General features: G+C 37.6%; 1 protein-coding gene across 1 annotated transcript in view; it reads right to left on the bottom strand.

The window, feature by feature from the left end:
- Positions 1-27,482, bottom strand: part of CTNNA3 (catenin alpha 3) — a 1,597,197-nt gene that overhangs the window by 158,901 nt on the left and 1,410,814 nt on the right. The window contains exon 14 of the mRNA XM_032609210.1: positions 13,515-13,607. Coding sequence (XP_032465101.1) covers positions 13,515-13,607 — 93 coding nt within the window. The remainder of the gene's footprint in view (positions 1-13,514; positions 13,608-27,482) is intronic.

Below are 27,482 nucleotides of genomic sequence, written 5' to 3' on the forward strand. Positions count from 1 at the left end.
ATATTTTGTGTGCCTAGCTTAACATCCAGTGCACCCAATATCCACTTATAGCCTGATTTCCTCTATCACCTTCCACTCAAAGAAACAACACAGACCTCATTTTATTTTTATACACAGCTTGAAAGTAGACCAGGGTAGGCCATCTACCTTGATTCAAGGGCTCCCTATCCATAAATTAACTACAAACCCATGAGAAGATCCATGCAAAGGGATAGAGGAGGGACTTTATTTAGCTTTGCCAATCAGGCTGGTTCTCTCCACAAATGTTCTGGAAAACCTGAAGAGGACTAATCAGTAAAGTGAATGCTGCCAATCTGCAGCATTAGCAGAGGTGTCGTAAATGTGAAACCGTTCAACAAACGATGATGATGATGATGACGATGATGAAGGTGGCGATGACAGCGGCATTGGTGGCAATGGTCATCATGATGATAGTCACCTAAGTCTGAGCAGTTAACTCTGCATCGCGTTGTACAAATATTAACTCATAAGCTTCACATTAACCCTATGATGTGAATAGATCCATCTAAAAAATAAGCAAACTGAGACATAGAGGATTTCAGTAACTTGCTGAATATCAACAGTTGTAAGTGCCAGAATCAGGATTTAAACTTGGGAGTTTGACTCCAGAAATTGTGTTCTCTCTCTCTAAATTGTATTAGAGTCAGAAAGGAGGAGACGTGTCTGGAGATGACATTTTTAAAAAGCTTTGTTTCTCACAAGTACATGAGCTTTATAGAGCCAATGACCCCACACCAGGGGAAATGTTTGTGTTCTATGCCCATTCATATTTACAGCTGATTTTAACCAAGCCATATATATATACACATACACAAATATACATATACATACCTCATTATAAGAAATACAGCCAGTATACCTCATTATAAGAAAAACATGTTTAAATTTATTTTAAAAAATAAAGGTAGGTTAATAATCACTCACTAATTAAAAATATGCATATAAACACACAAGATTTACAAAAAATGGGCAGAAGACCTAAATAGACATTTCTCCAAAGAAGACATACAGATGGCCAAGAGTCAAATGAAAAGATGCTCAACATCACTAATTATTAGAGAAATACAGAACAAAACTACAATGAGGTATCACCTCACACTGGTCAGAATGGCCATCATCAAAAAATCTACAAACGATAAATGCTTGAGAGGGTGTGGAGAAAAGGGAACCCTCCTACACTGTTGGTGGGAATGTAAATTGATACAGCCACTATGGAGAACAGTATGGAGGTTCCTTAGAAAACTAAAAATAGAACTACCATACGACCCAGCAATCCCACTACTGGGCATATACTCTGAGAAAACCATAATTCAAAAAGAGTCATGTACCACAATGTTCACTGTAGCACTATTTACAACAGCCAGGACATGGAAGCAACCTAAGTGTCCATCGACAGATGAATGGATAAAGAAGATGTGGTACATATATACAATGGAATATTACTCAGCCATAAAAAGGAACAAAACTGGGTCATTTGTAGATACGTGGAGGGACCTAGAGACTGTCATACAGAGTAAAGTAAGTCAGAAAGAGAAAAACAAATATAGTATATTAACGCATATATGTGGAATCTAGAAAAATGGTACAGATGAACTGTATAGATGAACAATGTAATTTTGCAAGGCAGAAATAGAGACACAGATGTAGAGGACAAATGTATGGACACCAAGGAAGGAAAGTGGGGTAGGCGGGAGAGGGTGGTGATGGTGGGATGAATTGGGAGACTGAGATTGACATACATACACTAATATGTATAAAACAGATAACTAATAAGAACCTGCTGTATAAAAAAATTAAATAATATTTTTTTAAAAAACCAAAAAACTCAAGCTGTAGATTGAGGTACTTTAGCATGCAAAGGTAATTTTTATAATATCAATTTTGCTTTTGAGCTCTTTTTTTTTTTTTAACTACCTTAACCATTACTTGATACACATTGTTTTTAATAGGAAAAGAAGTAAGCACATATATATTTCACCAGAGACTAATCATTCAGAATTATTTAATTTAGATACGTTAAATTTTCAGCATTAAAAGAAATAGGACTTTTTCAATGACAACAATTAAAAGAATGGGATAAAGGGCACTACTTTGTAGCCACATGTTCATCACAAACACCTATAAACTCGAGAAGGCAAAGAATCACCTGAACACTTTAGCCTCAGAAAATTTTTCCAAATGGCTATTGTTTGGGTAATTATCTATTAAAACGCTAGTTTTGAAAAACAAGAATTATGTTATTTATCTTGCAGACAAACTTTTATTGGCTGAATATAAATGCTGTATCCGAAACAGTTCCCCTCCTCTCCGGCTTTTTGCACACGTTTCTTTTCCCAAAACACACTTATGGTCAACATCATTCATCCACTTATTCACTCAGTAAATATTTATATAGCATATTTATTATGTGCCCAGCACTTAAGTTTGGGGAATATATCATGGGAAAAAGGATTAAAATTGTTGCCTTCATTGAATTTACTGTATAGTAGACATACTAAACCAACAAAGATGTAGTATGTCAGATAGTGAAAGGAAGTGTTAGGGAGAAAAGCAGAGAGGGGAAGAGGTTTATATGGGGGTGGGGAAGGGACTGCAGTTTTAACCAGGGTGGTCAGTGGAGATCTTCCATCAAAGGTAATAGTTAAAAAAGCAACTGTATCAGAAAAGAGAAGATTTGGGGGAAATGAGGTCTGAAAGTAGAGGGAAACTAGACTTAAACTAAAATATCAGCTTCTTTGAGGGAAAAAAAAGCGGTCACCATGTAATATATAAAACTCCTCTATAAGTTGAGAAAGTTGTAAAATTGTAATATAAAGCTATGCATGTGAAATGAATTCCAGTCTGGTTTGCAAATTTCAAATCTGTCTACTTGACATCTTCAGTTGGTTGTCTAATAGACTTTTAAGACTTAGACATATTCAAAATTAATTTCTGATCTTCTACCATCTCCAATGTGCTCAATTGTCTCCTCCAAAACGATATAAATGGTAAGTCCACATTCTCAGCTCTCAAGACAAAAACCTTGAGTTGTCCTTGATTCCATTCTCTCTCTCTTATACTCAATATCTAATCTTCAGAGAATTCACTGCTTCACCCATCTCTATATATGTTCAATCAACAACTTTCAACCTCTCTATTTTTAAAACCACAGTCTCAGCCTCCATCATTTCTTACTTGGATAATAGTGATAGTTTTCTAACTTCCAGCTTTCTCCTGTACCACTACTCAGACTGTTTTCAACACAACATAAAGACAGACCCCTTTAAAATAAAAGTCGTACGTCACTCCCTGGCTCAAAGCCTACTGTTCTCAAAATAAAAGCTAAGTGTCCTACAATGGCTTTTGTGACCTACAAGATCAGGCCTCCTTTTTAGTCTCAGACCTCCCCTCACCTCACTAACACTTGCTTCCCAGAGCATTCCTTCCTTGAGGCTTTCCTGCTTGCTATTTCCTCTGCTATGAAAGCATCAATGAGTAGAAAACACTCTATTTAAAGCTTGATGGAAGGTTAGGTTCACTAACTAATAATAATGAAGATTAATTATTTCTAAAGATAAATAAGACAATTAGAAACAAGAGACAAACATACCAGGCGTTTAAGATTAGTTACTAAGCATTAATTTTAACTGAGAACTTCCCAACAACCAAGGTAGGGTGAAATGTATATAGTTTAATGTAGTTCCACTGTCTGACAAGTGAGAGTATGTTAAGGTATTTGGTAACAATCTCTCCTGGATTGCCATTTCAAGAGCTATGTATTAAAATATTATAAAAAGTTTCAGATAAAATAATAACAATGCTTTAAACTTTAATTTTCTCTGCCTAGATTTTTACACAGTGACTTATAAAGTCAGAGGAATGACACTAAATTTCAGTTCGGGTAAAGAATTTGTATAAAACAAAGTTGAAACTTCCAGGTATGATACTTCACTGTAGATACAGAAAGATAGAGCCTAGTGACCTTACCACATAAAAATCCAAAATGAGTAAGTACACTGTCCTTTAGACTGCTTCTCAGCAGAAAATTTTGTATCATTAAATCAATAGTGGCTAAGTATAAAGAAAACTTCTTGGAAATTAAGGGAGTCGAGCTCACCTTGCAGTACTTTTGTATTTGACGGAGTAAAAAAGGACAAAAGGTAGACAATTCAGACATGGGAAAAATCATAGCCTCAGGGATAGTTGTAACTACCAGGAACACAAAAATCAGTTTAGCAAATAAAGAGAGTTTTTGGATTTGTATGCCTAGAGGGCCAGGAATAAGGAGGCACTGTGAAGGACTTTGGCAAGAAGAAGAACAATTAATATTTATACTAGCAGGTACTGGGTAGTAGGGAGCCACTGAATACTTCAGAGTAGTGACCTAGCAATTTATAGTAAGATTTATCTGGTTCAAGTAAGTACAACTGTTGGAAGGGAGAAAGATCAGGAAAGAAATTAATGTAATCCCCTAGACTTAATCTATTGAAGACCTAGTGTACTTTTGAGGCAAGGTGGCTTACAAAAGGAAGGTGATCTTTATCTTTTTTCATCTAAATCTACCAGGCAGTGTATGAGGCTCTGTATATATAACGCTAAATGAGACAAAAACATGTTCTCTGCACTAATGAGGTTTACTTAGGTTTACTGAATGGAGGAAAAAAAGCCATCATGTAAGAAATTATACAGGCACAAGGAATGTCATGATATGGGAATCTCCTTGTATTACAGATGGATGTTGGGAGGAAAGTACCCTTAGACTTGCATTTCAGTGAAGTCTAAGCTAATCTGGAATCCTAATGATGAGCAGGTTTTTCAAGATGAAGGGGAAGACGGGGAGTTGAGGGAATTGTTTTCCTAAGAGAGGAATGTGAGGGGAGAGCCTGTGTCTTCTAGGAAGAATGATTTACATACAAGGGGTCAGGTTTGGAGAGAAAGTGTTGAAATATGAGGCAAAAGAGAGGAGCGGGGAGCCGATCCTGAAGTTCTCTTACGTAGGGCATTGAGGAATTGGATGGGGAGACACTGAGACCTATAAGAGGTTTAATGCATGGTGATAGACGACAGATTTGCACTTTAGAAACATTACATGAGTTCAAGTGAGAGAATGAACGTTCACAAAGCTAGAGGCAAAAGACAATTTAGGAGTCTGCTATAGACAATCTAGTGAGAGACACCAGTGCCCGAACTAAGGTATTCACCAAGACAACCTTAACACTCCCCTCAGCTTGACTGAGCTTTAGACAGACTTTTTCCTGACTCTAAGCTCCTGACCTCCTTTTTCTTAGAGAATGTAATTTATAAAATGTAGAGCTGTAAATTCCTTCTCTGTCTCTTTGAGATGTAAATACCTTAACGCTTCTTGCCAGTTTTACAACCCAGGACTACCTTTCTCAAGGACCTGGGAGCCATCCCTTTGAAATGTAACCATCAAGGAAGATAGAGCCTCCAGTCTCTGTGGGAGGGGAGGAGCTTACTTTAGAGGGCACCCGACTCCAAATTATAAAAGTCCCTCCAGTCATGTAAATAGAGAAAGTTCACTATTCCTTTGGGTAAAGTCCAAAGAGAACATAGATGGCCTCCAAACCCCCTCACCCCACCTCTGAAAATTTTTCACCCCCTTGTTTCAGCAGAGTTGAACTCAGACTGAGTTCTGGTCTCTCTCCTCTATTGCAGTGGTCTTGAGTAAAGTCTTCCTTTCCTTTTTAACTTTGTCCAGTGCACATTTTCTTTGAAAGAAGTGATAGTGGAGGTGGTGAAAAAATGGACAAGTTCAGATAGAAGATAGTAAAACCAGAACTAATTGTATGATTAGCTGTAAAAAGGAGTAAAAAAAAAAAAAAAAAAGATTCCCAGTTCAGACTTGCGCAAAAGAATGTACAGAAGCACCATAAGAAATATGGGAGTTGGGGGTAGCTTTGTGGGGTAAGATGATGCATTCAGGCTTAGAAACAGTGAGTTCCACAGGTGAGCTACATGAGGCAAGGAAACTTATAGGCCTGCAAATATATGCAGCCAGAGCTCAGGAGACAGGACTTGGCTAAAGTCATGTACCTCTATATAGGACATCTGAAAGCTTGGGACTATATGAGCATATCCAGGAAAAGTGGAAAAAACTTGAGGACTATAGGGCTTACATCAAAACTCTAGTGAACCCTAATGCCTAAGAACAGATAGAGGAAGAGGAAACCATGAAGCATTGACAATGATCACCCAGAAAGGTAAGAAAGCAGCGTTACCACCAAATACACAATAGAAATTATAGAAACAAACGATGAGAACGTGCACTACCTAGTGCAGTGCTGCTGAGTAATGTCATTTCATCAAGGCTTACCAGGCCTGCGCTTTCCATGGCAACCTAAACCAAATTATATCACGAAGGTAATGCGGTCATGTCTCCATATTCTGTATGGTAATTCAGTATAAATTTAAGTTATTGGGAGTGTATTATGATAATAAATAGGACCTATTAAAATGTTTCCGGGCTTCCCTGGTGGCGCAGTGGTTGCGAGTCCACCTGCCGATGCAGGGGACACGGGCTCGTGCCCCGGTCCGGGAAGATCCCACATGCCGCGGAGCGGCTGAGCCCGTGAGCCATGGCCGCTGAGCCTGCGCGTCCGGAGCCTGTGCTCCGCAACGGGAGACGCCCCAACAGGGAGAGGCCCGCGCAAAAAAAAAAAAAAAAAAAAAAAAAAAAAAAAGTATTAAAATGTTTCCAATTCTTAAAATACACCACTCATTCATGGCAATTTTTCTCTTCTCATGGTTGAGGATATTCAGCGGACTACATGTTAAAAAGCAGCAATGAGTGTGTTCTCCTACCATCAACATCATATTTAAGTGTACATGGCTTTTTTTTTTTTTTAATACCAAGAATCACCTCCAGTATTTTAAGATTTGATACGCTCCAATTCATTTGCTGTTGTTGACATTTTGGGGTTGTGTCGAGTAACCTAGCAACTGTTCTTATTTCCGGCCTAATTTACTTCTATTTATAGAGCATATAGAAACTCAATGGCCTCAATGATATTCTTTAAGGCAGGGCCGGTTTACAAATTGTATGTTCTTAAGTGAGGATAAATGTTAAAGATAGGACAAATATTAGTCATCGAATTGACTACAAGTCACAACTTCTTTAATTCTGGGTCATCAGTAAATATGATGAATCTTTAAAAAGGTGTCAAAACTTTATCATGCTGAAATATGATATGACTACAGCTGAAATTACAAAATTTTAAGTGTTTGTTTTTAATGTTATATTCATTAAATTTAATTTCAGCAATTAGAGACCACAGCATCAAATAACTTCAAATAAAAATCTGGCCCTATTCAGCACTGTTAAATGAGTTCCCTTTTTCACTCCTTATCTATAAGACATTATGATCAAAGTTTAAATTGTGTAAGGCAGAACAGACTTTTTGATTTCGTTTTTAGACCTTACTGGCTTTCAAGCTGTTTAGGCAGAGGGAACAATCACTAGAACATCTGTCCGTCATGGATAGGGGTAGAGAAAGGTGATTTTAAATGACTCCTTGCAAAACTGTCTCCAACATGCATCCTATAAAATATCAGGATGCTTTTTTTCTGTTTTTATGAGTATGTACCATAAAACTAGAAAATTAAGCCCTATATACCTTGCTGAAGGTAACTGAGCTTCCTCTTCCTCTATCTATTCTTAGGCATTAGGGTTCACTAGAGTTTTGATGTAAGCCCTATAGTCCTCAAGTTTTTTCTATTAGTTTCTAAGATAGAAACTAATAGATCACCAAGCTACTATAATTCCACAAAGAAGAAAAACTCCCAGTGCAGGGCCAAGCATTCCAAAATCATTGAAGAAAATAGGAACTTGACAACTTTTGGGTAAAACTTTCTGTTCCTACTACCAAAAGTTCCTTTTTGTGATCATTATTTCAGTTCTACATTATGAATATAAATGTACATAAAAGTGCTAGCATCATTAAGAATCATATTAATACCATCTTCCTTTCAACCTTTTAAGGAAGTTCCAGATATGTCCCCTTGCTGAGGGAAAAAGAAATTTCAAAAGATTTTTGGTAACAGAGTGCTAAATATTTACCCCACAAAACCAGGAGACCAAAGCAGTCTTATATTGAAAGACTGAGAGATTTGTATTTACAAAGCTCCTTGAACTACTCAAAAGGAAGTAAAGCATAACATTAGCACACACAAATCTATACACATCTTGAAATTCATTTTTGTAAACAACAAAATTTACTGAGCATTTCCTTTGTGTGAGAAATGAGTTTTCATATATCTAATCTTCAAAAACAACTATAAAATAGACACTATTTTCTTCACCCTTACTTTGAGCATTTTTGACCCCCCTTTACCCATTTCTCCCACTCCATCTATTAGTAATAATAGGTATTATTATTATCACAATTTTACAGATGAGAAAACTGTAAGTTAGAAGTATAAACTAACTTTCCCAGGGTCATATGGATAGTAATTGGTAGAACCTGATTTGAACCAAAGTTTATGTGACCCCCAAAGTGCATACTTTTAACTTCTACATTATATTTATATAGCAGGGCCAAAAAAGGCAAGTCACTTTCTCACCCATTCTATTCACAAAACTCTTTCAATCCATTTTATTGAGTCTTTCTAAATCCACAGTTGTCTCCTAGGTAGGCTTGAGGAATATACTTTTAGCTACCACCCTACTGACACTCGCAATTTCCTGAGTATCTATGGCTACTGCTGCCCAAATTGCCCACAATAAACCAGGGAAAATTTCTAAAAATTAGAATGTTCCCTCTATTCAAATATCACAGAAGCCAATGTGATAAGAGGCTGAGTGAGGAGTAACTGCCTCTGTCTCTGGATCCTTTGCTTGGAGACCCCAGATTGCTGCCCAAGAAATTCCTCCACGGTGTGATTCTACTTGAGTAGAATCCATCTCATCAGTGCAAAGTGATCCACCAGGGAGACTATGAGGGTCTGGGCATCGCTACGTAGTTTCCAAGTAGTACCCAACAAACTGATTTTGTTATTGATGGGAGACTGTAGTATTGGGACATTTAGAAATTTGTGAGACTTAAACAGATCTGATACTAAGGTTTATGGCCTTCAGTTTCACGAGTCATCTTTCTGTTAGAGGAATTACAATACTGACAGCATAATATGGCTGTAGCGATAGTACAGCAATGAACTCTTAAGGGATTATGAGATTCTACCCAAGTTTACAAGCATGCTACGCTGGAAAGAGTGTGGCTGGTACCAGAAGACCTGGGATTTGGCCCCATTTCTATATGACTTGCATAAACTACTGAAACTCTTTGAGTCTAATTCCCTAATTAGTAAAATCAAGAAAAAATTACAAACCAAAACCCAGGGCTTTTGTTAAATAAGACAGCAATTTGGAAATATTCTATAAACTATAAAGTGTTAATGGTAAACGACACGCCTCTGTTTAAATAGAAAATATGGCTTAACTTATACTTAATAAAATTGTTAAGCTTTTAGGATTTACAAAAAAATCTTATTATCAGTGAGTTTAAGAATTTTATTTTCTTAGTCTACTTTAATTTCTTTCTGAGTTTTTAAGATAAAAGATGTCTACTTCACCCTTGCTAAGGGCATGGACAGAATAAACAATGAGCTCTGACGAATGCTCTATAAACCTGTAGCAAACCCACTCTCCTGTATCACCATGGGATGCCTGATCACTGGATATAACCAGAGGATCAGTCCAGCGAGTATTCATGTTTAATAATTAAGATAATCACTAATTTCCACCACTGTTCCTCTGCCACCTCATAAGGCATGCACTATTGGTCTTTTAGTATTTTGCTCTCATTGACTGTGGACTCTAAATCATTATTTGTTGGTTACAGACCTTTACAATGCCCAGTGGCATTTGCCACCAATGACAGCAGTAACAGATGATGTTGAGCCAAAGCTACTGGGAGTGAAATGCAGAAAGTAAAATGACAATAAATAACTGTCACTCCATTACTAAACAGTGCCTAAGATTGGTTCTAGTACATGTTCAATAGAGCAGAGCCTGCATAATCCAAGAACCAAAAAGGCATTTACTCCTCAGTAATAGCTGCAAATAAAAACGAACCCAAACACTTGTCTTGTGCAGTGACAAGGAATTCTTCATTGAGAATGGCGTAAGTATTCAAAAAATTCTCGACAAATTCCACTTCAGTATCTTCTCAAATTAACGGTATTTGGCAAATATGTCAAAAGGTATACTCTGGCCAGTGGACACAAACTTCAGGAGATGCTGGATAGAATACAAAGTCTCAAATGGCCATAAGACTGAACATATGGACTTCCCTGGTGGCACAGTGGTTAAGAATCCGCCTGCCAATGCAGGGGTTCAAGCCCTGGTCCAGGAAGATCCCCCATGCCGTGGAGCAACTAAGCCCAAGAGCCACAACTACTGAGCCCACGCGCCACAACTACTGAAGCCCGCGCACCTAGAGCCCGTGCTCCGCAACAAGAGAAGCCACCGCAATGAGAAGCCTGCACCTACCGCAATGAAGCACGGCTCCCCGCTCGCCGCAACTAGAGAAAGCCTGCCCCCAGCAACAAAGACGGAACGCAACCAAAAATAAATATATATTTTATAAATAAATTTATAAAAAATAAAATAAAAAAGACTGAACATATGAATATACTCTAAGTACAGGGATGCAATTATAAGAAATATGGGAATATTAGGGATATAAGATGTCTGGGAGAGAACATAAAACCTATCTAAACATGATCTTAGCTCTGGTCAGGTGATTTAGGTAGAGGACAGATTTGAGCTATCCTCCTTAGCTAGTCATATAAACTTCAGGTATGACAGCAGAATCTGTTATGATAAACTCACAAGATAGATATTCAATAAGAGGGTGTTATTGGAGTTAAGTTATCCATACCGTACAATAATTATTCTTTAAATTTTAAAAAATTTGTACTCTTCTTTTCTTTCAGATTGCTGGAGTATCCTTTATTCTGTTCTCTTTCATTCCACCGATGATCTATCAGGTTTGTTGTGATGGGGTTCTCTGTCTTTTTTTTAGTATAGGATTCATTCTGCTAACTCTATGTCCTAAGTAAACTGACATGTGGTAATCACTAAAGTTCTTAGTGTGGAAACATAATCCACTTATTAGACAAGTTATATAAATCGGAGCCTCAGTGATCTTATTAGTAAAACTGGGATAATAATAGCAGTATAGCATAATTAACACGATAATTAAATAAAAAGCACATGCGATGTGACTACCTTTTCTCATTTTCCCCCAAAAGCAGAGACTAAGAATGGAAAGTATCTGGGGGAATAGATCTTAAGGAACAGAGCTAAGAGCCTAAGAATGAATCAGGAAAGAAAGGAGAGCCAATCCAAAGATATGTCATCAAGCTGGTCACTGCTGTTGGAACTGGCTTGATCCCCTGGGGAACTTTTGGGGACCTGTGGAAAATGCAGTTCTATATGGTCCCTCCAAGGAATGGAAGAGTATTGGTTAAGAGTTGTTCTGGGAGGTGTTAGTGCCTCACATAAGGTTGTGAATGTATTAGACTACCTGATTTGCTTCCTGAAGGATTCCACACAGCAATTACAGGAAAGCCTCAAGGCAGGAAGTGAATAAAATCCAAGCTATTTGGAATGTACAGGGGAGATTTACAAAAGCAGAGAGTGGCTGTGTTGAATATAATGTTGCTTCCAGTAGATCTGATGGTGATGGATCTCTTTTACTAGATAGTGGTAAGGGTATAGCCCACGGGCATTACAAATGAACTGGATTATCAGGAAACTGCACAACGGAACACAAAGCCAGGATTCAGAGCACTTTCAGGGTGATTGCCACAAAGTCAGAAGCAGTGGCTTCTATGAAAGGTTCTTAAGATCTGGAACTGTGGAGGTCATCAGCCTTATAACCACCAAGGGCAAATGGTCATTTAGTTGCTGTTTTTCCCAGAACAAAAATATAAATAATAATAATAAGAAGAACCTTCTCTTCTCAGCATATAAAGTTTATAAAACAGTCTTGTATGCATTGCCTTCTTTGGAGTTATGAACGATGCTGTGAGAAGGTGTAGTATTATTCTCATTTTTCAGATGAAGAAATCTGAACTTTCTAAATTTTAAGGTTCTTAACCCAGGTTTCATTGTCTACACATGATAAGGCAGAATGAGAACTAGGGCATGTTTATATTAATCCTAGCATCCTTAAAGGTGCCTTTATTTTAAGAAAATTCCCTCTGATCAGTTACTTTGTGCGCCCTGACACACACGCTCCACCTCCAGTGGCCCAAGTGCATCAATCGTTCACTTCGCTGAAAGCGTAAGCAAAGTTTACTATTGCCAAAATTCATTTCCAATTCCATTGCCATTTGTAAGATTTGATCTCCCACCGAGAATGCCTACCAGATTTGAAGGAAACTAACTCCAGGTGCTATGTGTCCCCTGGCCACTACAGGACTTATAAATCAAATAATCAGCAAGAAATAAAAACTCAAGATAACCAACATTTCTCATAAAACACAGGTATTGTGACTGACATATACCTGTTCTAGGCAATTTGAATATTTGAAAACACAGGACTGTCTTAAATGTATCTGTTTCATACATCTCCAAATTTTATGACACTGAATTAAGCTAATTAAATAATAATAATAATGATGATGATGATAATGATATTATCGCTACTTAGTTCGTTCTCAATAATCATTATTGAGAACTTACTAAGAGCTAGGCACTGTGTTAAGTGCTCTATTCATTAATTTAGTTGATTCCCACAGTAATCCTCATATAGAGAATACCATTAGTATACTTACTTTACAAATCAGAGAACAGAGGTAGAGAAAGGCTAAGTGAGTTTCCCAGTAACCCAGCAAGGAAGTGGCTGATTTAGATGTATTCCCAGGCAGTCTTAGCCACTATGCTATACTACCTGGCTTTCAGACTCAAGTCCTATAGTCTGTTCTCCAGTTGCAAGCTATCAGTAGCTAGGAAATCAAACTTTCACAAACTCCCAAGCATTGGGTGTAAATAAAGTGAAATAGAACATCTCAGAGTAATTCAAAAATTGATGAACATCATTGCTCTGTGTGTGTGTGTGTGTGTGTGTGTGTGTGTGTGTGTGTTGATGGGGCAGAAGAAAGCATTGTAGAAAGGAAGAAAAGTAGAGGAATATTGCCTCAGAAGTTGATTTTTCTCCCCTAGAATTTCCAAGTATATTTACAACTTCGTGGTTTCTCTTTTCTACTCTAAACAAACAGGTACAAATTTCACTTTGATATTCCCATGACGGCTATAAAGACCAAAAGTAGCACGGAGTGATTCACTACCTAACCAGAAATGGCCTCACTGTGAGCTCTCAAGGTAGAGGAAATCATTCCCCTCATGACGGTGCTCCTGCATTCTAAGGCTCTTCTCCCTGTGCTTTACAAGACCAGCCCCAAATCCAGGGATCCCTACTGTGAGAGGCTGCCTGGATTGACAAGGAGAGGGCATGGCACACGGCTCTCCCCACAGGGAGGGGACTCACCCGGTCAGTTTTCCCTTCAGTCTGAACACTGGTGTGACTGCGGACCTCGTGATCTTCTTCCAGGTCAGAAACATCCTCTAGTTCCTCTGGAGTCTATAAAAAGAAAGCAAAACACTGCTGGTGGAAATGCAAAATGGTAACCAGGCTGGCAGCACATCAAAAAGGAAGCACAGAGTTATCAATATGACCCAGCAACCCCACTCCTAGGTATATATGTAAGCAGCTCTTTGTAGGAAACTGCCCTCAGTAGGAAGCCCCTTTCACTGTCGCTTTAGCAAAGCTATATTATAGCTAACTTTTAAACCAGGCACCTCCATGCTCTACTCATCTCTGGCTCAAGCACACCTTTCAAATCTTTTAATCACACGAAACAAGTTGCTTAACTTGTCTGACCTTTCCATAGATCAAAGAAGTAGAAATGAAGAATAAGTAATTTAACAAATGACAAATGACCAAATCTCTTCCCTAGCTTCCCCTTCAGTAATCTCAAGAACAAACTGAGATTACTTCCTTTCTTCCCTTTAAAAGCTTTCAAGCCCGAGTAGAATCTTCGGAGGTGGTTTCTGGAGGATGTTGAATCCACCGTCTCCCCAGATTGCCAGCGTTTTGATTAAAGGCACCTTTCCTTTCTTTATCTCTTGAGTATTCATCGTTTAAGTGGCTAGCAGCAGGACCCAATCCATTCGATGACATACCCGAGAGAAATGAAAACATATGTCCACACAAAAACTTGTAAATGAGTGTTCATAGTAGCACCAATCATAAAAGCCAAAAAACATATCTAGTGATGAATGAGCAAACAAAATGTGGTAAATCCATACAATGGAATATCACTTGGCATAAAAAGGAGTAAGTACTGATACATGCTGCGACATGGGTAAACCTTAAAAATATTATGCTAAGTGAAGAAAGTCAATCACAAAATAGCACATTACTGTATGATTCTATGTATTGGAAACTGTAGAACAGTCAAATGTATAGAGACAGATATTTGATTCGCTGTTTCTAAAAGAAGGAGTGGAGGAGAGGGTTGGGAGCAGTGACTCTAATGGGTGTGTGGTTTCTCTTTGGGATGAAAACAGTGTTCTGCAATTAGATAGTGGTCATGGTCACATGATCTCATGAATATATTAAAACCACTAACTTTTGTACTTTAAAATGGTGAATTTTATGGTATATGAATTATATCCCAACAAATTTTGAAAGAAAAGGAAAGCAAAAATGATGAGAAGGACATTTTTCTCCGAGGAGCAATTTGGCTAACCACTATGTGCTTACCGCAAAACAAGGCGTTTACAGGTGATAAATGGAATAATTATCATTAAAACCATATGACAGGGCTTCCCTGGTGGCGCAGTGGTTGAGAGTCTGCCTGCTGATGCAGGGGACACGGGTTCATGGGTTCATGCCCCGGTCCGGGAAGATCCCACATGCCGCAGAGCGGCTGGGCCCGTGAGCCATGGCCACTGAGCCTGCGCATCGGAGCCTGTGCTCCGCAACGGGAGAGGCCACAACAGTGAGAGGCCCGCGTACCGCAAAAACAAAACAAAACAAATAAACAAAAAAACCATATGACATCGACATCAAAACACCAGAAATTGAGAAATTAAATTTTCTTAGAACTTAATAAATTAATATCAACTTTAGTGTCTATGCTAAATGGTTAACCTACTTTCATTTCTTTTTTCTTTTTTTTAATGTCAGCTTAAACATCTCTTGTTCAGGGAGGTGTCTTGATTAAGAATGCCCTAGACTGGCTTGAGCTCCTCCACCAAGCATTTCCTGAAGCCCTTTGCTTTCACTATCACAGTGCTCAGCATACTTTATCGTAAGCATTGTTTGTTCAATTAGTAAGCCGACGGTTGAACTGTCTGTTCTTTGAGGTAAGGACTAGGTCTGCTCTGCTTACTATCACCTCACCACAACCTAGTATTCATGCATACATGCTTTTGAATGAATGAAGCAAAATTAACAGTGATAGCCAAAAATACAGTTGGATATGAACAGAACAAAACGTATCAACAGCAACGCCAATTTGTCCTCACTGAACCTCTACTGTGCTTCCATCTTCTGTATTTCAAACTAAATTGCTTTATTTGCTTTTTGTTGTTTTTCTCTGCTCAAGGTTTCCAATCCCTCGGTCCCACCGGGGCAATAATTTAAAGATATCAGTCATTATTGCAAATACCAGTATTGCAAAGTAAAGGCGTTATTGCAAATATAAAGTACTTAACGAGAATTCGTTTAATATTTTAGTTTACACAGTCTCCATTTTAATCTCTGATTCCTTTGTTACAAAGCTCTGGTGAGAAATCCAAAATACAAACGTTTAGGTTTCGTGAAAAATATCCAAAAGTGGAAGAGGAAGGTGTCTTGCATATACACCTGGCTGTTAAAGGGTGGAAAGGGGCAGGACCTGCCTCCTCAGAACAGCTCCGGTTTCCCTTAAACCTTGCTCTGCACACAGGCCCTTTGTTTATTTTCAGGGCTGTGAAGAGCTTTGCTTCCCTGGGGCCACTCCAGAAGTGGGGATTTGCAATGATTAGCTCACACTGTGGGGCAAAATTACCAATTTCCTAACTACTAATGGTCTCAGAGTCTTTCTCAGCTCATGGATCTTTAACCAGCAATTTCTTTGTTCTCTGACACTTGCACTGAGCAGCTCCCATCACTTTGCATTGATTTCAACTGACTCTCATTGGATATTAATATCCACCCTCCCACCAAAGCCTCCAGTGTGATAAGTAGTTTTTATCTATATGTTGATCTCTATATGCAGTCCTCCTTTGCTGCAACTACGTGCGACTATGATCACAGGGCAATTTACGGGCAATTTACTCTCTTCTTAGGTATTAATAGCGTGAGTTTGCCATGAGGTAATTTCTGTACAATTACATATTTCGTTATTAGCTATTTTTGTGTATTCTTCCCAAATAGTCTTCAGAAAGCATCTTTACAATTTCCCTCTTGATACATTATCAGCCCCTGTAACATCTGAATAAGTTCAACTGATCAAATTCCTTTTCTTGAGTCCTGTTGTTTTGCAGCTGAAGGCTGTCTGGTGCCCCTACTGTGATCTGTTTCTTATAAATGTCTGTTGTTTATTACTTGGATTATACTCTATCATGTGGTGACATATAACTTCATCATCAATCCCAGTATTCTGTGCAATTCGAAAATAAAGTGACTTAACGGAAAGTAAGAGCAACTACTGCCCTCAGAAGTCACAAGTACCATTTTTGTTGGTGATACGGCAGGAAGAGATAAGCCTACCATTTACGCCCACGTACTTATGTACTTTTCCTTATCTTTAACAGGGGACTAATAGTTTTCTTGCAAAACCACCACAACTGACCTCTTCTTTTCATGAACAAAATCAGTGGGGGAGAGTTCAAAACACTTGCTGGCAGCATTCTGCATTCTGTAAGGTAAGCAGCTGGATGGTATTGTAAAAATAAAAAGTTAAATACACAATGTTACAGTTTAAGTGGAAACTAAGAAAGAAATAGGAGTCCTCTAATCATTTTGGGGGTGTACATTAACACCTTCAAGCTGAAGACAAATAATAACAGAAAGAGCAAACATTTAAAAAAGGGAGGAGGGAGGATGGGCTGCCCTATATTTACACTTTTAGAAACAGCTTGCTTTTACTCATCTAGTCACTTTGGAAGGTTAAACTTCTGGAAGGTGTGTGTATGTGTATGTGTGTGTGTGCGTGTGTAACTTGTGTGTTTCTAATCAATTTTCATCCCGTGGGAGGGGAAACCAACTATCTTAGATCAGTGTTATAGAGGAGAAAGACCATAAACTGTTGAATAATACAGACCTGAATTTGAATTCTGCCCCTCCAGTTAGCAATTACAGAACGCTGGGCAATATGTGTCTCGTTTTAAACTTTGGTTTCTTCAGAAAAAAATTTTGGATAATGATAACTAACCCTGAAGATTGTTGTGAGACTCAATTGTACTGAGAACGCTTTAATTTAAGAGCTCAGTCCACAGAAACAGCTGGGGTGCAACAAAAGTTGTTTCTTTTTTTTCTGTTGCGGTACGTGGGCCTCTCACTGTTGTGGTCTCTCCTGTTGCGGAGCACAGGCTCCGGACGCACAGGTTCAGCGGCCATGGTTCACGCACCCAGCCGCTCCGCAGCATGTGGGATCTTCCCGGACTGGGGCACGAACCCGCGTCCCCTGCATCGGCAGGCGGACTCTCAACCACTGCGCCACCAGGGAAGCCCAAAAGTTGCTTCTTTCTGTCTATAGTGTTTGTTCTCCTCTTCCCTCACTACCTTATCCCTCATCCCATCACAACCTTTTAGATTTGCATGATAAAACTTTTGTGGCAATTTGGATGCCTCCATTTTACTCCATATCCGTTACTCTGGATTAACACGATACTTACTGGCTGCCTCTAGTTATGTTCACCTGATTTTTAGTATACAATGTCATTGTGCTAACAGGGTATAAAATAATTCCACATACAGTGATTTCTTCTAAATTTCAAGTAAAGATCTCTTTTGATCCAATTTTAATCATGTATAAGAGTAAGATTATCTCTTAAATTGGTCCCAGCAGAGATACACTCTAACATAGATTCTCAGGGATGACTGAAATAACTTTCCTTCTCTAAGCTGAGCTGTCTCTAAGCCAGACCAATAGGAAGCTATCCTATTTTTTTTCTGGAAAAAGTGAAGTTAAACTCAGTTATTACTCATTTATTTCTCCTATCAGAATTCAGGACAACTATTTCGTATATTCCTATTTTAACTCTTGCTTATTGTGAAGCCTTCCTTAGGCAACCCAAAGTGATTTGAAATTACCTGAGTTTCCTCCACCTTTAAATCTCACCCTCCACACAAAGGAGCTCAATGCTTCCTACAGACTTATCTCAGTAATTCTTTCAGCATCCTTAGTGAGACAGGTAGGCAGTATTATTATACCTTAAAATTCACTTGCACAAGACTTTATAAATGTTTAATATTTAAATATAAGGAAATAAATTCGTGGTCACCAAAACAGCAAAAATAAGGAAAGAAAGAAAGAGGGAAAGAAAGAGAAAGAGGGAGGGAGGGAGGAAGGAAGAAAAATAAAGAAGGAAAGAAAAAGGAAAAAAAAAAGATAGTCTAGGAAATAGGAGTCATGCTTGGCATTTTCTTCTCAGAATTAAGGTTGAATTCTAAATCATACACATGATTTGATCATAAATCATACTTCTCTGATTATCCCTCAATGGCTTACTACAATCAAATAACTGTGACAACAATGTCAGTGGTGGTCTGACACAGAAAAGGAATTATGCTATGGATAGTATTCTGAAACAGGAAGCTGCAGTAACATGTTCAGTGAGATTATCTTAGCTGAGGTGGTAACAGGCTGATTTTGGAATGTTAGGAGAGACCAGAATTAAAATACATTAATTAAAAAAAAAAGGAATAGATATAACAATAGCACAATTCAAATTACAGAAAACTAAAAAACACCCCTTGTTGAATGCACACACACACATACACACACACACACACACACACACACATACTTTTCTTTTTCTTCAAGAAATCAATATTCTGTTCTTGGCATTTATTGACAAGGTTGTTGATCCTTTTCCTGAGCCACTGTTTTTCTAGTTTCCAAGTCCTATAAATTATTTAAAGGGTCACATCTCAGAAAAATGTAACCATCACATTTAACTGTCAAGCATTTCAAAATATTACTAGAAAATAAAGTATACAACTGGTTGTGTGTTACACATGGGCTTTTGAAAACTACAAACCCCTGGAATCAGCCTTTGAGGGAGAGGCCCAGTAACCTATATTTTTATAAAGTTGTACAAATGATTCTGATATGTAGTTCTTCATGAGAACCATTGGCCTGACACTGAACTTATTTTAATTTTTTGATTCGTTTAGGCTTAGTTAAGTGTCCCTGTAACAATATGAGTTGCAAGACTGTAGCGGCAATAGTTAATCCCAGATTTTCCCTGTCACCTGAAATGCAGCCATTTTGCATATTAAGTATGCCTTCCATTGCTTGTCAGTTGGAGGGTTAATTTATCACATTCTTGGACAGATAATAAGTGGCCAGAAGCCATTTTGACTATTAAACTAAATTATACAATCAGTTGGAGTTTCCAGAGTTGTCAGAGACAAAGGACTTTATTTCTCATGGCAAGCACTATGGATCCATAACACGTGGACATTTTCTACTCCTCAAATATGCCCCAATCATCAGTTCATTCCGCATCAAGATCTTTGGCTCCTGGTATCTACTGCTCTCCTGCCTGGCATCCTCATCCTGCAGCTTTCACATCGCTGGACCTTTCTACCATGGGAGTTCAGACGGCCTATACTCAACCCTATCCAGTCTTCCCTGGTCAGCCCATCTGAAGTTAACCCTTTTTCCTACTTCATTTATTAATTATATCACACCCTGTGCATTTTTCTTTAGCCGCTTCACTGCCACCTATCTTGAACCATAAAATGTCTTTGAAAAGACAACTCAAAAAAATCCTGCTTGTTTCTCAGGCTGGCACACTGGCTTTAAGTTATACGAACTTGAAACCAATTCAGTTTTGGCCCATAATATGATAGCATGAGCAAAAGCTTGCCAATGGATCTGCCAAAAAAAAAAAAACGCTCCTGAGTTATTTCTTTTTCTTCTCTTTTCTTTTCAAGTTCCATATAAATTAGGCTATACTAATCAGCAAAACTACTAAATGCGTTTTGGACAGAGCTGACTTTATATCCTATTTATAACCTATTTCCAAATTATAAACAGAAAACCTAAGGTAAGTAACTTGCCAAAGTTCTTATAGCAAGGCAGGGACTCTGATGCAACAGAATATAAAGACTGCATATCTGGATTCTAGGTCAAGTGCTGCCTTCAGTAGCTGTGACCTCAAACAAGTATTTAACTAGTTGAGAACTCACCTTCTTCAGAAGTAAATGAAAGGACTGAACTAAATGATTTATAAAATCTCATTCAATTCTACTGTTCACTCTATAAGTCTATTGCAGGTCTGGTGACACTGTATCGGGAAAGATACTTTTTTTTTCAAGAAAATTCTGAATTAGCAGTATACCCTTCTTTGGAAATGCTAAACACAATTTTAGATCCCAAGTCCCTTTTGGTTTGTTAACCTCTCAGGAGCACAGAAACAACTGTTAATACTTTGTCCAGGACTACATAGGACAAAGTTAGGGCTCTTCGCAGGCAGTAACTGATGATGCCATGGAGAACTGCGGCAGTGCAGTTACGGTCATTGCGCTATAGGTGAGAATGTGCTGTTGTTGGAAATGACGCAATAATAAAAATAAGCGTAGTAGTGGAGATGGTGGTAATGGTGCTGGTGGCAACAGAGGCAGCAGATGACTAATCACACACCCCGATCTTTAACTCTTAGGTGTACACACTGCTACCATGAGTATCAGACACATCCTGCTGCATCTGACGAAGGAAAAGCTCAACTTTTCCATCAAACTCTATGCCAAACAGACTCTATTTATGTGAATGTGTGTTCTTATCTTTAGAATAAACAGCTGAAGAGAGGTTATCTAACTTAAAAATTATTTTTTTTCAAAAAAACTATTCTACAGATGTTAAAACGAGTTTCAGAGACTATCTAAGGGCAAAGAAAAAGCATTTAATACTCAATACTCTTAACAATGTATATGTACATATATTCTAATTACATAAAACAATGTATATATATATATATATATATATATATGAGACTGTTAGAGTGTTATATGTGGCTTTCTTCTTTATAATTGATTTGTTTCTAAATTTTTACAATACATATTTATTATGTTCATCAGGGGAAAAAACAAGCAATGAATGTTACAAGAAAATCTGCTTAAGGTTGAATATGCCACTTCAAGGACATGTCAGCAAGCAATAAAAAAAAGAGCAAGATTGCAAAACTCACTGCACGGGAGCAGAGCTGGCCTTGTCACTCTGCAGTAGGTCTATCAGTGTGGCACTGTATTTGAAGCTGGTGTGGACACAGACAAAAGCTCTCAAGAGGGGAGAGGAAAATTGCAGTGTAGGTCTTCATTATCAGAGCAAACACTAAAGAAGACTGATAGCAGATACAGAGATCTATACCTCATCAGGGCCTTATGCTGTTCCCCTATATTGCATGGTCTCCTTCTTAGCTCTGTGGATCCATGAAAGCAGTTGCTTTCTTATTTCATGGATCACATTTTCAGTGTCCTGGAAATTGGTTTTATAGAAGTATTCTGTAATAAAGATTTTGTGGGAACGAAGAGTTGTGGTGTGACTTCCCAGCAGGGATATATATTTTTTAACCTATAGGAAATCTTTTACTTCCAGAAATTGTTAGGCAGTCAGGCATAATATCAACGGTTCTAACCAAATTCATCTTTCTAGATTTGCAAAGTAATCCCAGGCACAGTAATAAAGCAAAAACCTGCCTGATGTGTTCCAGCCACGGGTATTATGTAAGGCTAAGCAGGATGTCCACACCTGACACTCCTATTTCACACTGAACTAAAGAACGGAAAACTATGAAAGAAGTTCCACATTACAGAGGAGATGTTGCTCGATGAGACAGTAATTCAGATCTATGTTAGACTTTTGTACATATTATTCAGGGTTACTGGGTTGAAGTTTGCTTTATGGGACATAAGAATTCCCTACACTAGTAGAATAAAGTTGCCTAAGTTGGCAGCTTATATATGAAATAGAACACTAGAATGCAGCAAAACAAATCTTTGGACAACCACTAAGGAAGAATTATGCTCTCTCTAAAAGGGATTTTTAAGTCCCCAAACTAAAAGGCCTATTTGTAGAAGCGAGTGAATACATCACCGTTGAAGATGTAGTCAGATATAAGTGGCTATGAAACTAGCTCACGGCAATGCATTGTGCTGTTTGCACACAGGTCTGTCTTGATCTATGGAATTAGGACAAGAGGTAGAAGCAAACCTAGTGGGGAAATTAGATTTAAAAATTGCATGTGTTCCTTAACATGTTAAACATATACATACCATAGAATCTGGTCACTCCACTCCTAAGTGTTTACCCAAGAGAAATAAAAACATATATTCACAAAAAGGCTTGTACACAACTACTCATAGCAGCTTGTTTTGTAATAGCCAAGTAGCAGGAATGACCCAGATGTTCATCAACAGAGAATGATAAACTATATGATATTCAATAGAATATTACTAATATTACAATAGTAATATAACTAATATTACAATAGTAATATTCAATAGAATATTACTCAGTTAAGGGAATGGATTATTATTATTATTTTTTTTTTTTTTTTTTGCGGTACGCGGGCCTCTCACTCTTGTGGCCTCTCCCGTTGCGGAGCACAGGCTCCGGACGCGCAGGCTCAGCGGCCATGGCTCACGGGCCCAGCCACTCCGCGGCATATGTGGGATCTTCCCGGACTGGGGCACGAACCCGTGTCCCCTGCATCGGCAGGTGGACTATCAACCACTGTGCCTCCAGGGAAGCCCGGGAATGGATTATTGATACAAATAACAACCTGGCTGGATCTCAAAATAATTATGCTGAATGAAGGAAGCCAAGTAAGAGTACATTCATATGATTCTATTTAGACAGCATTCTAGAAATTGCAAATCAATCTATGGTAACAAATCAGTATGGTCTGTGGGACCATTTGGGGTCTGCAGCAAGGAGTGATTAGATTACAAAGTGTCATGAGAAAGTTTTAGGTTTTGATGTATATATTCCTTATCTTGATTGTGGTGATAGCTTCAGGGTTAAATACGTATGTCTATAAAACATATCAAATCGTATGCTTTAATATGCATAGTTTATTAAATGTCAGTTACACATCAGTAATGCTGTCAGAATTTGCATCTACTTATTCAAATGCCTACCTAGACATATACTACATAAAGTAACAATTGTTTGCTTAGCCCAAGACTATAATTACAACAGGGACCACGCAATGTGAATTTCTGTTGAATAAGTACATGAAAGGAGTAATACTGCAAATTCAGTTTTAATCATTTAATATCTCTCTTGTTTTCACTATTTAATAAAATGGACTTCAATTTGTAGTAAGGGACCACATATTTAATTAAAGATTGTTAATTTTTGTTATCAATGTTAAATGTTCAGTTCACAGAAACCTTATCCATGGGTCATATCACTAGGGGTGCTTAGAAATAAAAAAGTCACAGCTTTAGTAAAATAATACCAACTGCAGGCTTTTATATATGGACTCAATGTGAAAAGACCACTGATAAGAATGGTAAGATATTATAGCAGCAATGTGATTTTTCTATCACTTAACGTGTTTATAAAATATCAAACCAAGCTTTAAACTTTTTTTTCACTTCATTCAAGGCAATGGTTTTCAAAAAAATGTAGTATTAAAATCCCTTCTTAAATGAAACTAGAGAATGCTAATATTCACGACAATGCAAAATATGTAATGATTCTGACTAAAGCATAAAACAGTGAAGCAGGTGTGTGTGCATGTGTGTGTATGTGGGCATGTGTGTGTATACATGGTGCAAAGCCTGGAGAGTCAGGCCTCCCTCTTGCCCATCTTTTATTGCATTCTGGGAAATAGTTCTACTCATGCCGACCACCCAGAGACCACTATGCTTTCACCCTGGAGAGTCTAACCTCCCACGTTTAGCCAGAAGTTGGCCCATGCTATTTCAGTAAAGTATCATGAGACTCCCAGTTAAATGTGCAGAATTAATGATAATTACGTACCTGCACTTCCTCTTGTATATGATTAATGTGACTATATGTTTAGTTCATTTAAAAATATAACAGTAAAATAATAAAATAGCAATTACAATTGTTCATTGCAATAAATACAGGGGTCATCTACTGCATTTCATCTACTCTACTCATGTGCGTCTCCCTCTGGATTTATCCAGAAGTAGCCTTAGATGTCACAAGGCTCGTGTCGTGCATGTGTAGATAAAAATATTGTTTTCAAAAACCTGCTCAGGCTGTCTTTGGATGAACAATATTAGAGTGTCATTTATATAAAACACTGAAGCTGTATGCTAAATAAAACTAAAGATAGCATATGCTATATATAAAGTCAATAATTCTTTTCACAGCCTGATGAAAATTAATCCTAAGTACTCTTCAGCTGAACTATCTTTTCTTACTTTTCAACTCTCACCTTTTATTCTTATCTTTTCACCGATTCAAAGTAATTTAATATGCCAATCATTTTTTTTTTCTAATATTGCTCTATCTTAAAAACTCCTTTTCCCTGCAGATCTTATCCCCATCCAGAAACCAGAAATAATATTTAGTCTCTGGAAAGGAGAAATCGTTTTCAAAATCATTTTACAATGAGAGAGACAATCTGCTTTGGAACAGGATCCCTGTTATCAATGTGGCAAGATGAAAAAGTATGCCATGTTCTATATAAGAGAATTTGCTAGGCTTAATTTAATTAAACTCAGTGGCTGTTGGGGCTGTGTGTGGGTGCATGTGTTTCGTGTGCGTGTGACACTATCTTTTTTTTAATTTAAAAGTATCAAACATTTCTTTTTTAAAATTTGAAAAGAGAAAAAAATTAAATAGATACAGATTCTATTCCCAAGATATTTACAGATAACTGTATGAAGTGCAGCCGAGTTAGGTGTTATGGGACTGTCATAAATTGTGAGGTCACCACCTTTATGAAACTAAGTTCTGTGTATGGAGTTTTAGTGAAAATTTCATGAGTATTGAAATACATTATTCACATTCTCCTATCAACATACACCTTTATTTGCACAATGAAAAATTTTGATTCATGCAAAACATCCTGTTTGACTTGTTTTGTTAGACTCTCCAAGCTGCTCCTTATTACACTCTCACTAATATTTACAAATTGTTTTAGCTTCAAGCTGAAGTGAATAATGCAGTGCTCCTCAAGATTTTCCCTGATCTTATGGACAGGGTAGTTTTTAATTCCTCATGTTGTTTAACCATCCTTTGATCCTACTAAGGAATTAGACCATCTAAACACAGCTTTCACTTAAGATCTCAGCTCTGGAATCTTGGTATAATTAAAATAATAACAACTTCAGTATTATATTTTAAACTAAGTAAGGAATAGGTTCAGCATTTTGCGGCAAGAAGTCAGGAAAACTAGCTTCTCATTTTTGCTTCTCACTCATTCATTCATTCACTTTTTCATTTAGTAAGTATTCATTAAAATGCCAGACAAAAAAGAATTGATATTGTACCAAAAGTGTTTCCTCATCTAATTGGAAAATGACATTTATTTATTCTGTGACCCTAGAAGGTTATTTGGTAATTGGTCTTATGTACTATAAAAGAAAGAGAGCTGTCCCTGACTTCTTCATGTTCTACATTTTACTACCTCCTCATCAAGATGTTATTACGGGCAACTCAGGTGATAAATATAGACTTAACTCTGTATATATAATGTAAGACAGTCTTTTCATTTTTATGTGAAAGTAGTTTTATAAAGCCACTTTCTCAGTTCAGGGAACATAGTAGTTTCTCACTAAAATTTTCTCTTTGTTCTTTCTGTCCTAAGATGCAGTATAGGAGATAAATTAAGACCATGCACGTTGAAATGAAAAAAAAAATTAAATTCCAATCCTGATACACCACAGGTTAATTGTGGGTATGGGGGAAGTATATCAAACTCCTTCAATTTTGATGTACCTATCTTATAGGGCTGTTATAAGAAATATATGAGAAAGTAGTAAGTATTATTCAATCTAGTACCAGGAACACAATAAGCACTCACATAAATATTAGCTATCATGTCATTCTAACTTATGTCAAGAAATATGAGCTATTATGTCTGATTAATATTGTACTGAAATGCTAAATAAAGAATATTAGACCAGGAGTTAGAAGACTGGTCCTGGCTCAATCACTTACTCACTAGATAATATCAATCATGTTATTTTTAACTTTTAGAGTGTAAATCCTTTCTTCTATAAAATGGGATTCATTATATCTGAAAGGGCTTGAAAGTCTAAATAAGTATATAAAAATTATTAAAGTATGTTATAAATGTCAATTCGATGACAGCTGTGAATATTATTATTAAGTTGCATCACCTTTTACTTTTACTCAGTTTATTAGATAATTGAAAACACTCCGAAAAACCAACTCAAAGAAGCTAAGTTGGGCTCAAACAGAGAAAATTTGAGATAATTAAAAAAAAAAAAAAAAAAAATGAATGCTTCATTTCTTCAAAAGGTATACTGAAGGTAAAAATAAGAGGCCCAGGAGAGGACAAGAAAGCAGCAGAGACCCGAAATTATGTAAGTGGTTCAGAACAGAAGGAATTGCAAACTACTTTTAGCCACCTAATGCAAATGGAAGTAAACAACAGAAGCTATGAAAATAGCCCAGGTGAAAAGGCCAGTGGCTTTCATGCATTTTGTGCTTCTCTCTATAAAGTACATTTTTCCATATAAAATCTCAGCTATCATATACACGCACATGCACACACACACACATACTTACATGATATGACGACATGATTCAACTGAAGGCAGGAAACCAGAAACCCTGCCCACTAAAGCCCGCTCTTTCACCAGCACAGAGGCCCCTGATTTACTTCTTTGGAAGGATCAGTAAAACATAGTAGTTCAAGAAGTAGAGGTCAAGGCTTCCCTGGTGGCCCAGTGGTTGAGAATCTGCCTGCTAATGCAGCGGACACGGGTTCGAGCCCTGGTCTGGGAAGATCCCACATGCCGCGGAGCAACTAGGCCCGTGAGCCACAACTACTAAGCCTGCCGTGTCTGGAGACTGTGCTCCGCAACAAGAGAGGCCCACGCACCTTGATGAAAAGTGGCCCCCACTTGCCACAACTAGAAAAAGCCCTCACACAGAAACGAAGACCCAAAACAGCAAAAATAAATAAATTAATTTAAAAAAAAAAAAGAAGTAGAGGTCAACAGTTAAAATTATGTCAGGTTTAATTGCACAAAACCTTTATTAGGCTTTGGCCTAATTTTGGC

This window comes from Phocoena sinus, chromosome 16 (assembly GCF_008692025.1).
Source record: "Phocoena sinus isolate mPhoSin1 chromosome 16, mPhoSin1.pri, whole genome shotgun sequence".
Lineage (NCBI taxonomy): Eukaryota > Metazoa > Chordata > Mammalia > Artiodactyla > Phocoenidae > Phocoena > Phocoena sinus.